Raw genomic sequence first — 22,164 nt, 5'->3', positions numbered from 1 at the left:
CTGAGCTATCCTGTGCTTGAGGAGACCCAGCGGGGACACCAGCAGAGGATCCAAATGGAATCCTTCTATTGCAGCAGCTCTAGAAAAGCAAAGAAAAAGGTGACCTAAGGTAGATTGTTTATTTATTTATTTATTTTATTTTCTTGTATGAACACATTTCTCATCTGATACCAGGGGGCACAGCAAAGGACCTTCAGCTGAACCCAAAAGTCTACAGCCCACAAAGGATGGAAACCACTGAGAGCTGTGGTGTGACCACAAGGTCAGTTAAGAGCCAGTGCAAGGGAAATCAGCACAGACTCGATCACTGGTTCTTTTAAATATATATAAAAGATTAGGGTATATATATAAATATATAAATATAAATATAAAGATATATATTGCAGGAAGAACGGCCAAAAACATCACAGATGCTAGTATGGTCAGATCATGCTCCCCTCTATTACCCGAACAGCCTGATTCTTATAGCAAACTTAACAGGGGCAAATAGTGTCTCGCACATGATTATCGGTCAAAAAGCACTCAGACAAACAACTGCAAGAAAACAACCCCCTTGTGATTAGCAGCCACGCAGATCTTGTTCTTGAAGCCAGCTGCTGGCAACAATATTTTTAATTCCTCAGTCGGGCGGTATGGGAACACCGTCATGGGAACTCCTCGTAGTCGCCCTGGAAGCTTGGTTTGATCAGCTGAAATAAGTCATGGCCTCCTTGTTGTTTTTAAAAATCATTCAACATCTATCTAAATATATATATATAAATATATATAGAAATATATATATATGAAAATATATGTATATAAATATATAAAAAGAGAAAAGGAGAGCTTGCCAACCACAATAATGGTCAGTACCTAGGAAAGGGCACCTGAAAAAAGGCAGACCAGTGTGGGATCTGTAATCACATATTGCCAGCCGTACCCTGGGGTGCACCAAGCACGGCATCACTAGTCGGTCGAGGGAAGGAACTGTCCTGCCTGCCTGCCCTGCGCTGTGCGGCCTCACCTCCAGTGCTGTGAGCAGTTCTGGGCAAGGACTGCCACGAGGCCCAGGAAAGAGGAAAGTACCAAAGTGTGACCAAAACCCAGCATGGGAACAGGAGGTTGCAGTAAGTTACCTACCAGCCTGAGAAATACAAGGATCAAAGGACTGTAAACGGGGCTGGAGGATTTGTGGAAGGAAAACCTCTGGAAGGGAAGTGTGTAAAAGGAGCATCGCCGGGTTGCAATAGAGACTTGATCACATGAAGAGTCCGTGCACTCGGTCACCACAAATGGCACCCAACGTGGGGCAAAAGTGAGGCTGTAGCAGCCCATTCCAGTGTTAATGCTCAACCCAACCGTAGCTGGAGGAAAAGGAAAGGCTCTCGAGCACCATCAGTGATCTGCAGGACAGGAGATGAGCAGTCGGGAACTACAGGAAGCTCCCTTACAAAAGAGCTGCAATCTAACCTAGATGTATTACAAAGAATTCTTAAGACTCAAAATCATCCAGTATCCACTTTGGCACTAGTTCAGTGTCTGGACTGGCCTAGGAGGAATGTACCAGCTTTTCCAATGACTGGTTCTTCTGATGTCATCCCCGTGCGGTGACAAATCCACCCGTGCTGTTCTGCAGGAAGGCAGATGGATGCTTCCCAGTGAGTATTAAATATTCATCATACCATTACAAGTATCTGCAGCACCCAGAGAAGGAGACACCTGATATGTGCTGGAAGTCACTGAGGTAGACGTGGTCTGTAAGCTGGGGGTGACCTCCTAGGGCTCCAGCGGCTGCTGCCTCTCCCGAATTTTCTTGTAATCTGAAAACGAAGGAGAGGGGATCAGCTCCTGGGTTTGCAACACCACCCTGAGCTTCATGGGGACATGTGAAAATGCGACTGCAGGGAAGAATGGGTTTTGGAGGCTTTCCCATGGCCAAACCCCTCTGTGTCCAAAACCAGATCTCTGTTTTGGATGGAGAGCCAGAAGGCAGCACAGAGATGGACACCCACCTTGCCTGCAAGCCCCTGCACCTCTAACCTACCAGCCTTTGGTAGGTTACTGCAATATTTCTTGTAGTTCCAATTCCCAAATATTCTGCACACCCTGGCAAAGCAGGGGTCCCCTTCCCACCCTCTCTTCAACATGTAATGAAGCATCCTCCGCACTCGTTCCTGCAGGAGATGATGAGAGTTGAGCACTCGTTTCTGGGGAGTCACACCGTGGGCTCACTACTGCTCAGGTTAGTGGCCAGCTGGGCACCAGCCCACGTCTCCTGGGTCAGGAGGAGAGCAGAAGAGCATCCTCCATGTTCGGGAGGAGAAACTCGCCTTCCACAAACACCTCCTTGAGCATCCCTGAGTGAAGCAGAGGCACGTTGCCTCTTGTCTCAAGACCTGCTGCCAGGGGGTGGGAGCTGAGAGTGGGGTCTCAGAGATGAAGCAGGTACTTGGTGTGGCTGAAAGGAAACCAATGGGCTACTTACAGCACAGGAAGAGGAGCAGCAGCATGGGGACGACTGCTACAGCACCAATGATGAAGCCAATGTTCAGATAGACAGCCTCTGAGCAGCCCCGCTCTGCCAAGGAGACAGTGAGAACTTGTCAGTGGTTGCTCTCCTGCCCCCCTTGAACATCTACAGAACATGAAGGTCATTCAGAGCATCCTGGTGCTTCATGCTCTGGAGCTCCAGAGGCAAACCGTGCCCTGCTGTGACCTCCCGGCTAAGCACAAGGCTTGCCATGACTGCATCAACTACAGCCTACAAAGCCACCCAGGGCTTTGCAGGGCAGGCCAACACTAACCTGTCACAGTCAGGTTGAGGGCTGCCTCCTTCCAGCTTATGGAGTTGTTGATTATGCAGGAGTAGGAGCCACAATCCGACTTCTCTGCCTTCCTTATCTGCAGCACAGTGGTCTTCCCAGTGAGCTGGAAGCACTTTTCGGGAGGAAGGGGATGTCCATCCTTCTTCCAGGAGACATCAGCCACCGTTCCTTCTGGCAGCACGCAGGTCAGGTTGATGAGTGAACCATCCAGGTTTGAGATGCTCAGGAGCTTGGGCTGGGGCAAGGGCTCTGGAAAGCAGAGAGCGACATGGCAGCACTGCCTGGGATTGCCTCTCCTCCCACCTTAAACCCGCCCCGCATGAGATGCAAGAACAGCAAGCCCCATGAGGGGTGAGCAGCACCTCCCCTTCTCATTCGCACCTCAGCTCAGTGCCTCGGTTGAGTCTGGCAGGGGAGAAAGTGCAGGAGCAGGGCAGCATCCACCAAGCTCAGAGCCGATGTCCCAGCCGCTGCCCTTAAGCCACGGCACCTCCCCTGGGGTGGGCAGCACCAGCCCCTGGAGCTCAGGCATGGCACCCTGGGGCCACGGTCACTGACCCGACAGAGCTGCACATCGGGATTATGCTGGGAAGTGATGACGGGGACTTTATGGACACTTCCAAGAGGAGAAAGCTGTCCCCGCACAGAAGTGGGGTGGAGGGGTGCTCTGGCACAAGGACATGGACGTATCAGAAGAGTCCAGAGGAGGGCCACAACAGAGATGATCAGGGGGCTGGAGCACCTCTGCCAAGGACACAGGCTGAGAGAGTTGGGGGTGTTCAGCTGGGAGAAGAGAAGGCTCTGGGGGGACCTTTTACCAACCTTCCAGTACCTAAAGGGGGCTACAGGAAAGCTGGGGAGGGACTCTTTGCCAGGGAGTGGAGTGATGGGACAAGGGGTAAGGGCTTTAAACTAAAAAAGGGTAGGTTTAGATTAGATACAAGGAAAAAAATCTTTATAACGAGGGTAGTGAGGCACTGGCACAGGCTGTCAGGACAAGCTATGGGTGCCCCATCCCTGGAGGTGCCCAAGGCCAGCTCAGATGGGGCTGGGGGCAGCTTGGGCTAGTGAGAGGTGTCACTGTCCATGGCAGGGGGTTGGAAAGGGGTGGGCTGTAAGGTCCCTTCCAACCCAAACCATTCTGTGATTCTGTTATTATGACCATTTACACTGGTCAAGCACCAGATGGATCAAAGCCAAGAGGAGCAATGCTGAAGAGCCATGCCATGGCAAAAGGATGTCAGAGTCCATCCCTCAGCTAGCACCTGGGTGCCTGCAGCATTTGGAGTTGCTCTTAGCTACATCTGGACCTCCACCTGGTAGCAACCACATGCCCCTTAAGTCTTCCTTCCCTGGATGTCCTACATGCAGGGTGCTCCTGCAGTGCTGCTGAGCTCTAGGAAAGGGCAATGCAAACCAGGGTGAGCTCTTGTTTCTGTTTGTCCTCAAGGGAATTGCAGAGGAAGGGGAAGGCAGTGCTGGTGTGAAGGGAAAGGCTGCAAAGCCTGGTGAGAAATCCTGTCTCTAGAGGGCATTTTATGACATTCACCGCCTATGAGCAGCTGGTTGTGGTGAAGTAAGCAGGTACAAGAATGGAGGCACTGAGCCGCCTGGATTCCCAACCCAGATCTCAACCCACAGCCAGATTCAGTCTCAGAATACATTACAACATTTCCCAGCAATTCTTCTGGGGTCTCCAGTCCATGTCATTCAAGGCAGTAATGAAACCAGACAGTCCTCCTCTAGTCCACTTAGGGGGAGGCATACCTGTGCACCCTACTGATGGCAAATCCTACTGATGGTCAGAGAAAAACATCCTTTCAACCAATTTTGACTTACTGAGCACTCTAAGAGTGGTTGTTGTTGCTTTGTCCTGCATCAAGTTAACTGTTGCTCTATAGATGCCACTGTCCGTCTCTCGCAGCTTCTGCAGGACAAGGGAGCCGTTGTTTTGGTGGAAAAACACTCTGCCTTCGTAAGCTGGGTCAATGGTTACTGACTGCGACTCTGCGTAGTACTGCAGGATTAATTCGGGGATGTTCTCTCTTATGTATTCCCACTCGGCCAAGCTGATGTTCCTAATAGCCGGTGCGTGCATCGTGACAGAGGATCCTTCCTCTGCCCAGAGCTCTGTCATTTCTTCTGCAAGACAGGACACCTGGAAAAGCAGCAGCAGGTCTGGAAACAGGAGAGAAGCCAGAGCAGGGTGGGTTACTTCTAAGCAAAAGCCAAAGGACAAATTCAGCTGCTCTTATGCTCTTCTTGGAAAGGCCCCAACTGACTTCTTGAAACCCATTGTGCACATCTGATTTCCATCCTCCCTTTTTGCTTTTTAAGAAAAAAACATAACATTATGGGCACGTTATAAAAATGGTTCGTAACTGGTTCAAGTATTTCCTTGCTTTTTGGAATGAAAACAACAGGAATCAGGCTCCTTCTGCATGTCAGGAGCTGCTCAGTGGGACCACGTTCAGCGTGGCTTCACCCCTGGACCTCACCCAGTTCCCTCAGCACCCGAACCTGGTGGGACCCAGGCACGGTGAGGCTGCAGCACTGGGAGGCACCTGCCAGCATGCTCACGCCTCGACCAGCCCTTCTGCAGCACAGAGGTGCAAGCGAGCGTGGAAATGCTGCAGGTGCCCGCTCTCCACCTCTCCCAGGTCTGCTGCAGCAGGAGGGCTGCGCGGTGGTACCCAGCCCAAGGACAAGTCCCCTCTCACACTCACAGCCTGCGAAGGACATGGCAAAGAGCCACAGGTGCTTTCAAACCGCCACGAGGGTTGAGCTCCTTCTGCAGCAACGCTCTCAGCAGGGTCACTAGCAGCGATGGACCAGCCTGGGAACGACACCGTGAAAAGCACCCTCAGCACCATCAGCACTTCCCACGCGCTGCCAGCCCATGGCAACACAGGCAGCAGTGCTGGTGCTTTCTGCAGCTCTCCCTTCACTGCAGCTTGGCAGTGCTGCAGCTCTGCCTCGTCCCTTCAACACCCATTTGTAGAGCCGCTGCCCGTGACGGCCATGCCCCTGCCTGTACAGAAACACCTCTCTGGTTGAGCTCCCTCCCTCACTTCCTCGGGAAGATTTAGCTCCTGAGCTTGTGTGTGGCTGCAGGCTCTGCACCTGCCATATCCGTCATCGTGGGGACTTGGAAAACCCCAATCACATCCCGTTCCGTTTGTGCAACAGATCACAAGAACAAATTGTCTGCACCTAACACAGTTTGCAGTGGGGTGCAACACTGCTCGAGGCTGGCTTGAAGAGCTCAGATGCAATCATTGGCTTTTGGATGACGGAGACCAAATTTACTCCTCTTTTTTTTTAAATATTTTTATTTTTTTTTCCTACTGTTTTGCAAAGCACTGGAGTAAAGATGACGGGGGAGGAGCTTATATTTTTGTCAAAGGGACAAAATATAATGACCTGTAATTAGAGTCTCAGATGGGACACAAAGATTTTAAGATATTTTTTTTTTTAAGATTTTTTAGAGACATGGTCTGTTTTAGAGACAGCCTGAGGCTGGTGGGAAAGGAGCTTCTCATGCAGAGACGAGAACCTGTGCTGGAGGATGGGCCCACTCCAGAGAGACATTACCTCCTGGCAGCATCCAGCTGGCTTCCATGGACCCCTGCAAACATCAGAGCAGCATCTGAAGGAAAAGAAGAAAAAAGCCTTTTCAACCATGGAGCTGCTTCTGGATCACTCCAAGCAGGTGCCCAGCCCAGCATCCTCACCCCAGGAGGAGCCAAAACCCAAGGCAAGAGGAAACAGGCCAGGCACATTGTGTTCACCCCTGTGATGGAGCTGATGGCCTGGCTTCTGCCCTGCTAAAAGGATTTTGGGAAATGAGGTTTCGGAGGTGCAGGACTTGCCCTCATATTTCATTGAGTTTCTCCCTGCCAGGTCTATCTGGATGGCAGCACGGCCTTCCGGCCTCTCAGCCACTCCTCCCGGTTTTGTGTCTCTGCCTTCTCTTCGTCTCCTGTCACCAGGGCACCCACCTCATTCAGCAGTGGGCCTAAATTGCCTCTAGTGTTAGTTTTATCCACAATGAATTTGAAGAAGCCCTTTCTGTTGTCCTTGACCCCTCTCGCCAGGTGTAATTCTAGGGAGGCCGGAGCTTTCCTGGTTGCCTCCCTACATCCTCTGACAACAGCCTTATATTCCTCCCAAGTGGCCAGCCCCTCCTTCCATGATCTCTCCCCTTCCACTGGAGTTAGCCCAGCACTTCCCTGTTTAGCCATGCAGGCCTCCTGGCTCTCTTTCCTGACTTCCCACCTGTTGGGATGCTCTGATCTTGAGCTCGGAACAAGCACTCCCTGAATGCTAACCAACTCTCTTGGGCTCCTTTTCCTTCAAATACCCTGTCCCATGGGACTTCCCCCAGCAATTGCTTGAAAAGGCCAAAGTTGGCCCTACTGAAGGCCAGGGACGTGATTCTGCTCAATATTCTCTTCGTGCCACATGAGATCCTGAACTCCACCATCTCAGGGTCGCTGCAGCCAAGGCTGCCCTCAGCCTTCACCACTTCAACCAGCCCCTCCTTGCTGGTGAGGACAAGACCCAGCAGTGCTCCTCTCCTAGTTGGCACGTCCACCATTTGCATCAGGAAGTTATCATCAGTGCACTGGAGTGTGATATATGGAGTGATAATTCATGTCAAGAAAATGGTTGATGTTAATAAAGAAGGGGGAGATGTGGGAGTGTGGCCATGGGGGTGGGCTGTTGAGGGATTTTTGAAACAGCAAAGATCCCATGGCTTGCCGCAGCTGAGCAAACCAAGCTACCAGGACGACTGTGAGAAGTTCCCACATCGCCCAATTGAGGGATTTAGAAAAATATTGTTGCCAGCAGCTGGCTTCAAGGATGGGATGTATGTGACTGCTAATTCTATGAGGGTTGTTTTCTTGCAGGTGGGGTTGTTTTCTTGCAGTTGTTTGTCTGAGTGCTTTTGACCGATAATCTTGTGTGAGGCACTATCCGCCCCTGTTAAGTTTACTACAAAAGTCAGGCTATTCTGATAATATAGGGCAGCATGATCTGACCATACTAGCATCTGTGATGTTTTTGGCCGTTCTTCCTGCAAGAGTCAGCAAACCTCATGGTTAATGATAATATCAGATTGTTAACAATGAAGCCATGAGGAGTGTAAAAGAGTTTAGCGGGATCAAAGAAGGGTGATTCAGGAGACACCATGCAGTCTCGGGTTGCTTGTTCTCCAGCCATTAAGGCATGGATGTTGCTGGGTGTTTGCTGTTGCTGCTCTATGCAAAGTTCTTTAACCAATGAAAAGTTGTTTTGAAAAGAAACAACTGGGGCAAAGGGTATAAGAGGGGAGCCTGCCTTCAGGATAAAAAGGCAACACGATGTGATGAAATTATGTCATCACTAAAGAAGTAGAAAGAAGGAATGAATAGGGACAGGCTAGCAGAACAGGGACCAGGACGGGAACAGGCACATTGATTGCCTCACGAGGAGATGTTTGGCCAAACTCAGCTAACCACTCAGAGAAGCTCGTACAGAAAGTCGCTGAAAACGGGCTCACTGGAGCTGGAAAGAAGCTCGAGCTGAGAGAAGCGGACCCGTGCACACAGCTGCCCCTCGCTGGTAAGCAGCTGCGCATTATGGGGAATCATACGTCCTTAGGAACAAAGACTGTCCTGGTCACCTCACAGCTTATTCTCCTTATTAACAATCGGACAGTTTATGATCCTGAAACATGGGACCAAACTGAGGTCAAGGTGTGGGACTCTGCAACTAAAAACGACAAGGTTGCAGTGGGATTGCTCGGCACCTGGTGAGCAGTCTCTGAGGCGTTAAAGAGCCGTGTGGGACCACAGTCAGAAACGTGTGGTTTGCCAGAGAGTGAGGGAGCTGCGGGCTCCTTTACTGATCCGACTGCTACGCCATGGGCCCCTCTGCTGCTACAGCCATCGAAGGCTTTTGCTGTTATGTCCCCTGGTGACCTGGACGTGCCTTTTGACCCTGGCCTATTAGCCTTGAAAAGGAGATGGATATGCTTTTCTTCCATCCGGAAAGAACGGGATACATAAGGTCTGAAGACTGAGTTGCTTGACAACTTAAAGCGAGGCATATTGTTTAAAAGGAATGGAAAATGGAGACCTGTTAGTAATCAAGAAAAGGAATGGAAAAATGGAGACCGTTAAGTCATGGAACGTAAAGGGTTGTTTGTTACCTTTCCTGATTGTACGTATGTATAGGCATACTCCGGTTTCATATGTAAAGCAATGTTCTGTATATTTAGAACATCTGATGTTCGTGTGTGCGTGTTGGTGGAACATAGGCTCCCCACACACCCAGCGCTGTTTCCTTGCCTTCTATACCTTTTACACCTTTTATAAGTATAAATATTACAAAATTCAGATTGAGTTGAGACTTCATTTATAACAATCTCCCTGTGAACACCTGATCAGGATGGAGCTGCTTCCCCCAGATGCGTGGAAGTTTATGGGTTTGTCATAGCTTGGGCTCTAAGTGACGCTCCAAGGACTGCAAATGGTCACAGTGCCAGGCCCCGAGTGAAGAAAAAGAGTTTTTGGGAAAAGCCAGGCAAAAATCACTGCTAAAATCCCAGCCTGTACAGCGGATGCTTTAAAAACAAGCAAACAAAATTGGTGATTGCAAAGAGCTTAGAGGAACTAAGGCAGAGGAAATGAAAGGAAGGGTAATTGTTTACTTAGAAATAAAAGTAGCCGTGAAGTACTTGGCAGTTATCCACCCAGGCACGGATCCAATGAATTACAGTATCACCGAATAACAGAATCACAGAGTCACAGAGCTGAGAGCAGGGTCTCAGTGACCGATCAGCTACTCGGTGTGGCTGGAATCACAGAATCACAGAATTGTCTAGGTTGGAAGAGACCTCAAATCATCGAGTCCAACCTCTGACCTAACACTACCCAGGCCTCCACTAAACCATATCACTAAGTTCAACATCTAAACGTCTTTTAAAGACCTCCAGGGATGGTGACTCCACCACTTCCCTGGACAGTCGATCCCAATGCCTCAAAACCCTCTCAGTAAAGAAGTTCTTCCTAATATCCACCCTAAAACTCCCCTGGCGCAACTTTAGCCCATTCCCCCTCGTCCTGTCACCAGGCACGTGGGAGAACAGACCAACCCCCACCTCACGACAGCCTCCTTTGAGGTGTCTGTAGAGAGCAATACGGTCGCCCCTGAGCCTCCTCTTCTCCAGGCTGAACAAGCCCAGCTCCCTCAGCCGCTCCTCGTAGGACTTGTTCTCCAGGCCCCTCACCAGCTTCGTCGCCCTTCTCTGGACCCGCTCAAGCACCTCCATGTCCTTCTTGTAGCGAGGGGCCCAAAACTGAACACAGTACTCGAGGTGCGGCCTCACCAGAGCCGAGTACAGGGGGACGATCACCTCCCTAGCCCTGCTGGTCACACTGTTCCTGATACAAGCCAGGATGCCGTTGGCCTTCTTGGCCACCTGAGCACACTGCTGGCTCATATTCAGCCGACTGTCCACCATCACTCCCAGGTCCTTCTCTGCCTGGCAGCTCTCCAACCACTCCTCTCCCAGCCTGTAGCTCTGCTTGGGGTTATTGCGCCCCAGGTGCAGGACCCGGCACTTGGCCTTGTTGAACTTCATGCAGTTGACCTCAGCCCATCGGTGCAGCCTATCCAGATCCTCCTGCAGAGCCTTCCTACCCTCGAGCAGATTGACACATGCGCATAGCTTGGTGTCATCTGCAAACTTACTGAGGGTGCGCTCGATGCCCTCATCCAGATCATTGATGAAGATATTAAAGAGGACCGGCCCCAGCACCGAGCCCTGGGGGACGCCACTAGTGACCGGCCTCCAACTGGACTTGACTCCATTCACCACGACTCTTTGGGCCCGGCTATCCAGCCAGTTTCTAACCCAACGAAGCGTGCGCCAGTCCAAGTCAAGAGCAGCCAGTTTCTTGAGGAGAATGCTGTGGGAGACAGTGTCAAAAGCCTTGCTGAAGTCAAGGTAGACCACATCCACAGCCTTTCCCTCGTCCACCCAGCGCGTCACTTTGTCATAGAAGGAGATCAGGTTCGTCAAGCAGGATCTGCCTTCCATAAACCAATGCTGACTGGGCCTGATCGCCTGCTTGCCCTGCAAGTGCTGCATGATGACTCTCAAGAGGATCTGCTCCATGAGCTTCCCTGGCACTGAGGTCAAACTGACAGGCCTGTAGTTTCCCGGGTCAGCCCTCCGGCCCTTCTTGGAGATGGGCGTCACATTTGCTAGCCGCCAGTCAGCTGGGACCTCCCCCGATAGCCAGGACTGCTGATAAATGATGGATAGGGGCTTGGCCAGCTCCTCTGCCAGTTCTCTCAGTACCCTTGGGTGGATCCCATCCGGCCTCATCGACTTGTGCACACCCAAGTACCGTAGCAGGTCTCCAACCAGTTCTTTGTGGATGGTGAGGGCCACATCCTGCTCCCCATCCCCTTCCACCAGCTCAGGGTGCTGGGTATCCGGAGAACAACCGGTATTGCTGCTAAAGACTGAGGCAAAGAAGGCATTGAGCACCTCTGCCTCTTCCTCATCTCTTGTAACTAAGTTTCCCCCTGCATCCAGTAAAGGATGGAGATTCTCCTTAGTCCTCCTTTTTGTGTTGATGTATTTGTAAAAAGATTTTTATTGTCTTTAACGGCAGTAGCCAGATTGAGCTCCAGATGAACTTTGGCCTTCCTAATTTTGTCCCTGCACAGCCTCGCTACATCCTCGCTACAGTCCTCCCTAGTGTCCTGCCCACTTTTCCAAAGATTATAAACCCTCTTTTTTCTCCTAAGCTCAAGCCACAGTTCTCTGTTGAGCCAGGCTGGTCTTCTTCCCCACTGGCTCGTCTTTGGGCATGTGGGGACAGACCGCTCCTGTGCCATTAGGATTTGCCTCTTGAAGAGCGCCCAGCCTTCCTGGACCCCTCTGCCCTTCAGAACCGCCTCCCAAGGGACTCTGCCAACCAGTGTCCTGAGCAGCCCAAAGTCAGCCCTCTGGAAGTCCAATATAGCAGTTTTACTGGTCCCCTTCCTGGCCTCGCCAAGAATAGTGAACTCCACCATTTCGTGGTCACTCTGCCCAAGACAGCTCCCGACAACCACATCTCCCACCAGTCCTTCTCTGTTTGTGAAGAGAAGGTTTAGTGGGGCACCACCCCTCGTAGGCTCACTAACCAGCTGTGAAATTGCTGGTGCCAATCCCAGCACCACAAGAGTTCCTGTCCTGTGCCTCTCCTGATGCAGACGCTGGGATTTCTGCCCGAGCTCCTCTCCCCTCGGGGCTGCCAGGCTGCCCCTGAGTGTCCGGGCGAGATGCTCGGAGCAGGGCCAGCAGCAGGAGCCCCAGCCGGCAGCGCAGGCTCAGCATCCTCCCTTCTCGAAGCTGCTGGCGTGCCTCACACTGCCGCCTGCTGTCTGCAAAGCCCCTGGGAACTGGCCCCGGCCGGTAATCTCTCCCGGTGCTTTTGCAGCGCAAGGACAGGCATTACGCGTAAGAATGCAAACAAACCAAGCCCTGCTGACGGCTCTGCACTTCTCAGGCTCGTGACCTCCAGAAACAGCCATCGGTTTTTATTTTTGTGTCCCCCAAACTGTGAGAGATGTGTCCTCATGTGATATATGGCATAATAACTTGTGTCAGGAAAATGGTTGATATTAATAAAGAAGGGGGAGATGTGGGAGTGTGCACATGGGGGTCGGCAAGCCCTGTGGTTGATGATAACATCAGACTGTTAACTTTGAGGCCATCAGGAATGTAAAAGAGTTTAGAGGGATCAAAGAAGGGTGACTCGGGAGACTCCATGCAGTCTTGGATTGCTTGTTCTCCAGCCATTAAGGCATGGAAGTAGCTGGATGTTTGCTGTTGCTGTTCTTTGACCAACAAAAACTTGTTCTCCCTGCGTGGAACTACTGATTAACCTGGCTCGATGAGTCATAGGAGCAAAGAAAGTCATCACAGGTGCTGACCTCTCCCGGGGAGGGCACACCGCTGCCTCCGCCCACTCTTTCAGCCTCTAAGGAGTGCAGCCGCAGGCGTGCCAGTGCTCTTAGCAGCTGTTCGGAGAGGCATTGGTCCTCCCGCTCCACTGGAGAACACGTCTGATCCAGACTCAGCGAATCCCTGGGAATGGGTTGGGCTGGAGATACTTCCTAGAGTCAGAACTTCTCTCCTGGGGCAGGAAGCCAAAGGTCCCGGTTCACACGGGGTGGGCACATTGGTCAGAGCGAGCATCTCGGTGCGTGGCACAGAAGCTGCTGCTTCCCATTGCTTAGCAAGGGGGGGAGCCTGGGGGGAGCCGGGGCTGAGCCGAACCCTGCACACGGCAGCTTTCAGGACCTCCTGCCACCATGGAGCTGGCTTTGGGTAACGCTGGTGTATTGGCTTTATGTGCCAAGGTTTGGTATGTGGCTGCCAATTGAGTGATGCTGATTGTGCCTCGGAGACAGCAGACTTCAGAAAAGAAAAGGAAAACAAACAAAGAAACAAACAACCAAACAAAAAAAAAAAAAACCACTGCTGTGAACAACTGCTGAAAACAGCAGCTGAGAAGAGGAAGGAGGAACACAGAAACAGCCCTGCAGACACAAGGTGAGTGCAGCAGGAGGGGCTCCAGGCAGGCAGCAGCAGATCCCCTGCAGCCTGTGGAGAGGCCCCTGGTGGAGCAGGCTGTCCCCCTGCAGCCCATGGGTCCCACATGGAGCAGATCTCCACGCTGCAGCCCGTGGAGAGGAGCCCACGCAGGACCAGGGGATTTGGGGAGCTGCTGCCCACGGGGTACCCACGTTGGAGCAGTTTGCTTCTGATGGGTGCACCCGGTGCTATGGACCCGTGTGTGGAGCAGCTCTCTGCTGCTTTAAGAGCAAAATGGGAACGAGGTGAATACAAAGGAATGTGAAAAGGGGTTGGGGACAGGGAGATGGGGATGGAGCCATGAGGACAGAGGGACCAGAATCACACAGAATCACAGAATTTCTAGGTTGGAAGAGACCTCAAGATCATCAAGTCCAACCTCTAACCTAACACTAACAGTCCCCACTAAACCATATCCCTAAGCTCTACATCTAAACGTCTTTTGAAGACTTCCAGGGATGGTGACTCCACCACCTCCCTGGGCAGCCTGTTCCAATGCCTCACAACCCTTTCAGTAAAGAAATTCTTCCTAACATCTAACCTAAAACTCCCCTGGCATAACTTTAGCCCATTCCCCCTCGTCCTGTCACCAGGCACGTGGGAGAACAGGCCAACCCCCACCTCTCTACAGCCTCCTTTAATGTACTTATACAGAGCGATAAGGTCACCCCTGAGCCTCCTCTTCTCTAGGCTGAACAAGCCCAGCTCCTTCAGCCGCTCCTCATAGGACTTGCTCTCCAGGCCCCTCACCAGCTTCGTCGCCCTTCTTTGGACCCGCTCAAGCACCTCGATGTCCTTCTTGTAGCGAGGGGCCCAAAACTGAACACAGTACTCGAGGTGCGGCCTCACCAGAGCCGAGTACAGGGGGACGATCATCTCCCTAGCCCTGCTGGTCACAGTGTTTCTGATACAAGCCAGGATGCCGTTGGCCTTCTTGGCCACCTGAGCACACTGCTGGCTCATATTCAGCCGACTGTCTACCATCACTCCCAGGTCCTTCTCTGCCTGGCAGCTCTCCAACCATTCCTCTCCCAGCCTGTAGTTCTGCTTGGGGTTATTGCGCCCCAGGTGCAGGACCCGGCACTTGGCCTTGTTGAACTTCATGCAGTTGACCTCAGCCCATCGGTGCAGCCTATCCAGATCCTCCTGCAGAGCCTTCCTACCCTCGAGCAGATCGACACACGCACCTAGCTTGGTGTCATCTGCAAACTTACTGAGGGTGCACTCAATGCCGTCATCCAGATCATTGATGAAGATGTTAAAGAGGACCGGCCCCAGCACCGAGCCCTGGGGGACGCCACTAGTGACTGGCCTCCAACTGGACTTGACTCCATTCACCACAACTCTTTGGGCCCGGCTGTCCAGCCAGTTTCTCACCCAACGAAGCGTGCGCCAGTCCAAGTCAAGAGCAGCCAGTTTCTTGAGGAGAATGCTGTGGGAGACGGTGTCAAAAGCCTTGCTGAAGTCAAGGTAGACCACATCCACAGCCTTTCCCTCGTCCACCCAGCGCGTCACTTTGTCGTAGAAGGAGATCAGGTTCGTCAAGCAGGACCTGCCTTCCATAAACCCATGCTGGCTGGGCCTGATCGCCTGCTTGCCCTGCAAGTGCCGCATGATGACTCCCAAGAGGATCTGCTCCATGAGCTTCCCTGGTACTGAGGTCAAACTGACCGGCCTGTAGTTCCCCGGGTCTGCCCTCCGGCCCTTCTTGTAGATGGGCGTCACATTTGCTAGTCGCCAGTCAGCTGGGACCTCCCCCGATAGCCAGGACTGCTGATAAATGATGGATAGGGGCTTGGCCAGCTCCTCTGCCAGTTCTCTCAGTACCCTTGGGTGGATCCCATCCGGCCCCATCGATTTATTGACATCCAAGTGCCGTAGCAGGTCACCGACCAGTTCTTCGTGGATGGTGAGGGCCACATCCTGCTCCCCGTCCCCTTCCACCAGCTCAGGGTACTGGGTATCCAGAGAGCAACCGGTATTGCCGCTAAAGACTGAGGCGAAGAAGGCATTAAGCACCTCCGCCTTTTCCTCATCTCTTGTAACTAAGTTTCCCCCCGCATCCAGTAAAGGATGGAGATTCTCCCTAGTCCTCCTTTTTGTGTTGATGTATTTATAAAAGCTTTTTTTGTTATCTTTAACAGCAGTAGCCAGATTGAGCTCCAGATGAGCTTTGGCCTTCCTAATCTTGTCCCTGCACAGCCTCGCTACATCCTTATAGTCCTCCTTAGTGGCCTGCCCAATTTTCCAAAGATTATAAACCCTCTTTTTCCTCCTAAGCTCAAGCCACAATTCTCTGTTGAGCCAGGCTGGTCTTCTTCCCTGCTGGCTCATCTTTGGGCACATGGGGACAGACCGCTCCTGCGCCATTAGGATTTGCCTCTTAAAGAGCGCCCAGCCTTTCTGGACCCCTCTGCCCTTCAGAACCGCCTCCCATGGGACTCCACCAACCAGTGTCCTGAGCAGCCCAAAGTCAGCCCTCCGAAAGTCCAATACAGTGGTTTTACTGGTTCCCTTCCTGGCCCCGCCAAGAATAGAGAACTCCACCATTTCGTGGTCACTCTGCCCAAGACTGTTCCCGACAATCACATCCTCCACCAGTCCTTCTCTGTTTGTGAAGAGAAGGTCTAGCAGGGCACCACCCCTGGTAGGTTCACTAATCAGCTGCGTCAGGAAGCTATCTTCCACTTTCTCCAGAAACCTCCTAGACTGCTTCCTCTGGGCTGTGTTGTGCTTCCAGGATATGTCAGGGAAGTTGAAGTCCCCCACGAGTACAAGCGCCGACGATTTCGCAACTTCTGTCAGCTGCCTGTAGAACTCCTCATCCGTCTCCTCATCCTGGTTCGGCGGTCTATAGCAGACCCCGACCAGGACACTAGCCTTGTTGTCCCTGCCGATCCTAACCCAAAGGGACTCGATCTTGTCATTCCTAGCCTCGAGTTCTACAACATCGAAAGACTCTCTGATATAGAGAGCCACACCGCCACCCCTTCTGTGCTGCCTGTCCCTTCTGAAGAGCCTATAGCCAGGCATCGCAGCACTCCAGTCATGAGACTGGTCCCACCACGTCTCCGTGATGGCAACCAAGTCGTAGCCTGCCCGCTGCACGATGGCTTCCAGCTCCTCCTGTTTGTTACCCATGCTGCGTGCATTGGTGTAGATGCACTTCAGCTGGGCCTTTACCTTATCCTCCGGCCTTGCCATTGCTCCCCCTGGCACAGCCCTAACAGTCCTTGTTTCAGCCCCATCCCCCTTCTTACCTAGTTTAAAGCCCTATCAATGAGCCCCGCCAGCTCCTGGCCCAGGATCCTTTTTCCCCTAGAGGATAGGGACCCGTCTACGGCCATCAGACCAGGTGCTGAGTAAACTGCCCCATGGTCGAAAAACCCAAGATTTCTGCGTAGGCACCAGCCCCGGAGCCACGTGTTTAGCAGGTGGGCTTTCCTTGTCCTCTCCGTACCCCTCCCTGTCAACGTAGGGATGGACGAAAATACTACCTGCACTCCCGCTCCGTCCACTAACCGTGCCAGCCCCCTAAAGTCTCTTTTGATAGCCTTCAGGCTTCTGTCATCAATGTCATCACTACCTGCCTGGACTATCACAAGAGGATAATAGTCTGAGGGGCGTACCAGGTTGGGGAGCTTCCTGGCAACGTCCCTGACCCTGGCCCCAGGGAGGCAGCAGACTTCCCTACGGGTAGGGTCAGGCCGACAAATAGGGCCCTCCGTCCCCCTAAGGATAGAGTCTCCCACGACAATCACCCTTCTTTCTGTCTTGGTGGAGGCAGTCCTGATGCGTGGAGTCGACCTCCTCGCCCTAGGCATCCTCCTGGGAACACTTTCTACCTCTTCCTCAGTCGCTGTTGATCTCTCATTCTCCAGGGCCTGAAACCTGTTTTGTAAGGGCACCTGGGAAGGTGGGGCTGGAAGGGGAGGGCATCGCCTGCCATGTCGCGCAGGGACCAGTTTCCATTCCTCCTCAACTCCCAGATCCCCTCCCTCTGTCCGACGGCGACAGGGCAGGGGGTCCACCCCCATTTGGGGTGTCTCACCCCGGTACCTCTCCTTGAGGCCCTGCAGGGAGTTGCTCCAGAAGTCTATCTCCCGCTCACATTCCCTGATGACCCCCCTGCTTTCCCCTAGGGCTGCAGCTGCTCACCCCAAAAGGGTACTGGGATCTGCTCCCCCAGCTCAGCTTCCCCTCCTATCCAGCTCTGTATCTGCCCCCTCCTGATAAGTGCACCTGAAAGCACCAGCTCATACCATGTGCTGTGGGAAAATAACTGGTCCTGAGTGTGAGAGATGAATTTGCACATGCCTGCTATTTCTTTCCATCATGAGGCCTTTTTCTTCCCTGTCTGAGCTCTTGGTGAGGGCTGATAATGACTGACCATGTCTGCTCCTCGCCCATCCTCTGTGCTTGCCCTGCACAGCTGCTGCAACGTGGTAACACAAGGGCACACAGCAGTGAGGGGCCCACGAGCAATGCTGGGCAAAGCTGGCTGCAGACAATCCTACTTCTGTCAGACCACGTAGAAAATATTTCCTGTTTCTTTCTGACAACTTAAGCTATGTGCAAAGCACCCAAGCTGGAGGAATGAGGTTCCTTTTCCTAAGGGAAGCTGGCTCTGGTTACTCTGGATGGGCATTTCCTGGATGAGCCAGCAAGGAGAGGTGGAGGAGTTGCTCTTTCTGTGAGAGAGCAACTACATTGTGTTGAGTTCTGCCCAGGGGAGGATGAGGAGAGAGTTGAGAGTCAACCAGAGAAGTGTTTCTGTACAGGCAGGGGCACGGCCGTCACGGGCAGCGGCTCTACAAATGGGTGTTGAAGGGACGAGGCAGAGCTGCAGCACTGCCAAGCTGCAGTGAAGGGAGGGCTGCAGAAAGCACCAGCACTGCTGCCTGTGTTGCCATGGGCTGGCAGCGCGTGGGAAGTGCTGATGGTGCTGAGGGTGCTTTTCACGGTGTCGTTCCCAGGCTGGTCCATCGCTGCTAGTGACCCTGCTGAGAGCGTTGCTGCAGAAGGAGCTCAACCCTCGTGGCGGTTTGAAAGCACCTGTGGCTCTTTGCCATGTCCTTCGCAGGCTGTGAGTGTGAGAGGGGACTTGTCCTTGGGCTGGGTACCACCGCGCAGCCCTCCTGCTGCAGCAGAGCTGGGAGAGGTGGAGAGCGGGCACCTGCAGCATTTCCACGCTCGCTTGCACCTCTGTGCTGCAGAAGGGCTGGTCGAGGCGTGAGCATCCTGGCAGGTGCCTCCCAGTGCTGCAGCCTGGGTCCCACCAGGTTTGGGTGCTGAGGGAACCGGGTGAGGTCCAGGGGTGAAGCCACACTGAACGTGGTCCCACTGAGCAGCTCCTGACATGCAGAAGGAGCCTGATTCCTGTTGTTTTCATTCCAAAAAGCAAGGAAATATTTGAACCAGTTACGAACCATTTTTATAACGTGCCCATAATGTTATGATTTTTTTCTTAAAAAGAAAAAAGGGAGGACAGAAATCAGATGTGCACAATGGGTTTCAAGAAGTCAGTTGGGGCCTTTCCAAGAAGAGCATAAGAGCAGCTGAATTTGTCCTTTGGCTTTTGCTTAGAAGTAACTCACCCTGCTCTGGCTTCTCTCCTGTTTCCAGACCTGCTGCTGCTTTTGCAGGTGTCCTGTCTTGTAGCAGAAATGACAGAGCTCTGGGCAGAGGAAGGATCCTCTGTCACGATGCACGCACCAGCTATCAGGAACATCAACTTGGCCAAGTGGGAATACGTAAGAGAAGACACCTCCAAATTAATCCTGCAGTACTACGCAGAGTCGCAGTCAGTAACCATTGACCCAGCTTACGAAGGCAGAGTGGTTTTCTACGAAAACAATGGCTCCCTTGTCCTGCAGAAGCTGCGAGAGACGGACAGTGGCATCTATAGAGCAACAGTTAACTTGATGCAGGACAAAGCAACAATAACCACTCTTAGAGTGATCAGTAAGTCAAAAATTGGTTGAAAGGATGTTTTTCTCTGACCATCAGTAGGATTTGCCATCAGTAGGGTGCACAGGTATGCCTCCCCCTAAATGAACTAGAGGAGGACTTTCTGGTTTCATTAATGCCTTGAACGACATGGACTGGAGACCCCAGAAGAATTGCTGGGAAAGGTTGTAATGTATTCTGAGACTGAATCTGGCTGTGGGTTGAGATCTGGGTCAGGAATCCAGGCTGCTCAGCGCCTCCATCCCATAGAGATGGAGATTTGGGGCACCTTCTGCCCTAACATGTACCTGCTTGCTTCACCACGAGCAGCTACTCACAGGAGGTGAATGTCATAAAATGCCCTCCAGAGACAGGATTTCTCACCAGGCTTTGCAGCCTCTCCCTTCACACCAGCATTGCCTTCCCCTGCCTCTGCACTTCCCTGCAGGACAAACAGAAACGAGAGCTCACCCGGGTTTGCATTGCCCTTTCCTAGAGCTCAGCAGCACTGCAGGAGCACCCTGCATGTAGGACATCCAGGGAAGGAAGACTTCAGGGTCATGTTGTTGCTACCAGGTGGAGGTCCAGATGTAGCTAAGAGCAACCCCAAATGCTGCAGGCACCATGGGCAGTGATTCCTCCCACCAGCCCAGGCTGCCCCCAACCCCATCTGAGCTGGCCTTGGGCACCTCCAGGGATGGGGCACCCATAGCTTGTCCTGACAGCCTGTGCCAGGGCCTCACTACCCTCATTATAAAGATTTTTTTCCTTGTATCTAATCTAAACCTACCCTTTTTTAGTTTAAAGCCCTTACCCCTTGTCCCATCACTCCACTCCCTGGCAAAGAGTCCCTCCCCAGCTTTCCTGTAGCCCCCTTTAGGTACTGGAAGGTTGGTAAAAGGTCCCCCCAGAGCCTTCTCTTCTCCCAGCTGAACACCCCCAACTCTCTCAGCCTGTTTCCATAGCAGAGGTGCTCCAGCCCCCTGATCATCTCTGTTGTGGCCCTCCTCTGGACTCTTCTGATACGTCCATGTCCTTGTGCCAGAGCACCCCTCCACCCCACTGCTGTGCGGGGGCAGCTTTCTCCTCTTGGAAGTGTCCATAAAGTCCCCGTCATCACTTCCCAGCATAATCCCAAGGTGCAGCTCTGTCGGGTCGGTGTCCGTGGCCCCAGGGTGCCATGCCTGAGCTCCAGGGGCTGGTGCTGCCCACCCCAGGGGAGGTACCGTGGCTTAAGGGCAGCAGATAAGGAAGGCAGAGAAGTCGGATTGCGGCTCCTACTCCTGCATAATCAACAACTCCATAAGCTGGAGGGAGGCAGCCCTCAACCTGACCGTGACAGGTTAGCATTGCCCTGCCGGGGTGGGTCCGGTGGTTTGCCACCTTGTCACAGCAGCCCTGAGCCCACAGGTACCTGGACGAGACCCCCAGCAGCTCTGCTGTGGTCCTGGGGCTGGCAGATGGCTTGTTCATTGGCTGTTGTCTCACTTGGACCTGCAGCCTTTGTGCATTTAGGTGCCAGCTCAAGCCCGCTCTGTCTTCTCATCTCTAGCAGGTCTGGGCACCAGCACTTTGTCTCTGAGACCCTCGCAGGTTTCAGCTGCCTCTCGTGGGATCTGCCACACAAGGAAACCCAGTAATCCTTTAGGGTTTCGAGCTTGTTGCAGACTCCTGGGATAGCTGCTCCATGTTGTGGGGTTGTCCTCCATGCAGGTCTTACACCTCCTGCCCCTGCTGAACAGATGACGTCTGCTGCTGCGCTGATGCTCACTGCCATCTCTGCCGTCCTCTTCGTTATCCGGCTCTGTCAGCTGGGGAAGCTCAGACTCGGTGAGTGCCCACGCCTGAGCTCCTCTCTCCATGCTGTGGAGAGGGCAGAGGGCGAGGCAAGCCCCTTCTCTCCTAACTCACCACGGTAGTTGGAGGAAGCTTGCTCGATGGTCGTGGAGTTCATGCACTTCTTCTTATGCTTCTGTGGCTTGAACAGAAAGTAAAATTTCCTAGCAGCAGTAATCCCAAATGGCTTTGGGAGAAATTGGGCCACCCGCAGGTATCATGGTATGAGGCATAGGAGTTGCTCCTCTCTGTCCTCAGGAGTCCCTGGGGAGAAATAGAAAGGGCAGGACACAAAGAGCTTCCTGCGTGGAGGTGCTGAGAGCTGACCAAGGGCCATGTGGCATTGGGTTTGGCGACCAAGCACACTGTTGTTTGGGTCAGGATGGTGCAAACTGCTGTGCACCCATACCCAAGCTTACCGGTTGATGTGGGTGCTTCTGTAGCAACATGATGGTTAGCAGAAAAGAGACCATGAGACCTAGCCAACAGCAAGTCCTCCCATCTGACTCGCATCTTATGGTTCCTCCTCAAGTCAAACAAAGCCCTTTGGAAGCCTACCAAAAGCCTTTGAAGTCCACCAGCGTTTGTCTTTGAGGTTTCTAAATCTCGGGAATTTGATTCTTTACAAGGGAAACGTGTGCTTGGTATTCACCTTCCCTTCCCAGGCTGCACCCTGGATCCCTTGGTGAGGTTCTGAGCCCTAACTCAAATGTATTTGCCTTTTTCCCAGGAAAGGAAGTGTGGGAATGGTTAATGATGTCCTTACTGGGGCTGCTGTGCACTTCTTCTCTCCTCCTGTTGGCTGCCTCTGTCATCTGGATGCAGGAAGATGGTAGGATTCATTTAAACTGAGTTGTTCTTCATTTCTCCTGTGTCTTATCTTTGACGACACCAAAGACCTCCAGGTCTCTCCAGCAGCATCCTTGTCTG

The 22,164-nt window shown here is 52.6% G+C and overlaps 2 protein-coding genes across 5 annotated transcripts in view; one reads left to right on the top strand and one right to left on the bottom strand.

Moving 5' to 3' along the window:
• Positions 1 to 112: 112 nt before the first annotated feature.
• On the bottom strand, positions 113 to 6,481 carry LOC113843518 (hepatic and glial cell adhesion molecule-like). Of its 2 annotated transcripts, none has more exons than XM_072043198.1 (4): positions 6,399 to 6,481; positions 5,531 to 5,640; positions 4,644 to 4,982; positions 113 to 3,053 (listed from the first exon to the last, which is right to left on the bottom strand). In XM_072043198.1, the coding sequence occupies exons 2-4, from the start codon at positions 5,544 to 5,546 to the stop codon at positions 2,779 to 2,781; spliced, it is 630 nt and encodes a 209-aa protein (XP_071899299.1). In that variant the 5' UTR covers positions 5,547 to 5,640; positions 6,399 to 6,481; the 3' UTR covers positions 113 to 2,778. The 2 variants fall into 2 exon arrangements, with proteins under 2 accessions (XP_071899299.1, XP_071899298.1); XM_072043197.1 differs by having other exon boundaries at positions 4,644 to 4,962.
• A 6,374-nt stretch (positions 6,482 to 12,855) lies between these two features.
• LOC140003281 (uncharacterized) overlaps positions 12,856 to 22,164 on the top strand; it is a 41,679-nt gene continuing 32,370 nt past the window's right edge. For 2 of the 3 annotated variants that reach the window (XM_072042864.1, XM_072042863.1), the window contains exons 1-5: positions 12,856 to 13,407; positions 18,426 to 18,535; positions 19,075 to 19,413; positions 21,112 to 21,228; positions 21,965 to 22,066. In XM_072042864.1, the coding sequence (XP_071898965.1) occupies positions 18,520 to 18,535; positions 19,075 to 19,413; positions 21,112 to 21,228; positions 21,965 to 22,066 (574 nt within the window). In that variant the 5' untranslated portion in view covers positions 12,856 to 13,407; positions 18,426 to 18,519. The remainder of the gene's footprint in view (positions 13,408 to 18,425; positions 18,536 to 19,074; positions 19,414 to 21,111; positions 21,229 to 21,964; positions 22,067 to 22,164) is intronic. The other variant, XM_072042865.1, reaches the window with a different exon arrangement.

This window comes from Anas platyrhynchos, chromosome 10, assembly GCF_047663525.1.
Source record: "Anas platyrhynchos isolate ZD024472 breed Pekin duck chromosome 10, IASCAAS_PekinDuck_T2T, whole genome shotgun sequence".
Taxonomy (NCBI): Eukaryota; Metazoa; Chordata; class Aves; order Anseriformes; family Anatidae; genus Anas; species Anas platyrhynchos.
This window is presented reverse-complemented; position numbering and strand designations above follow the sequence as displayed.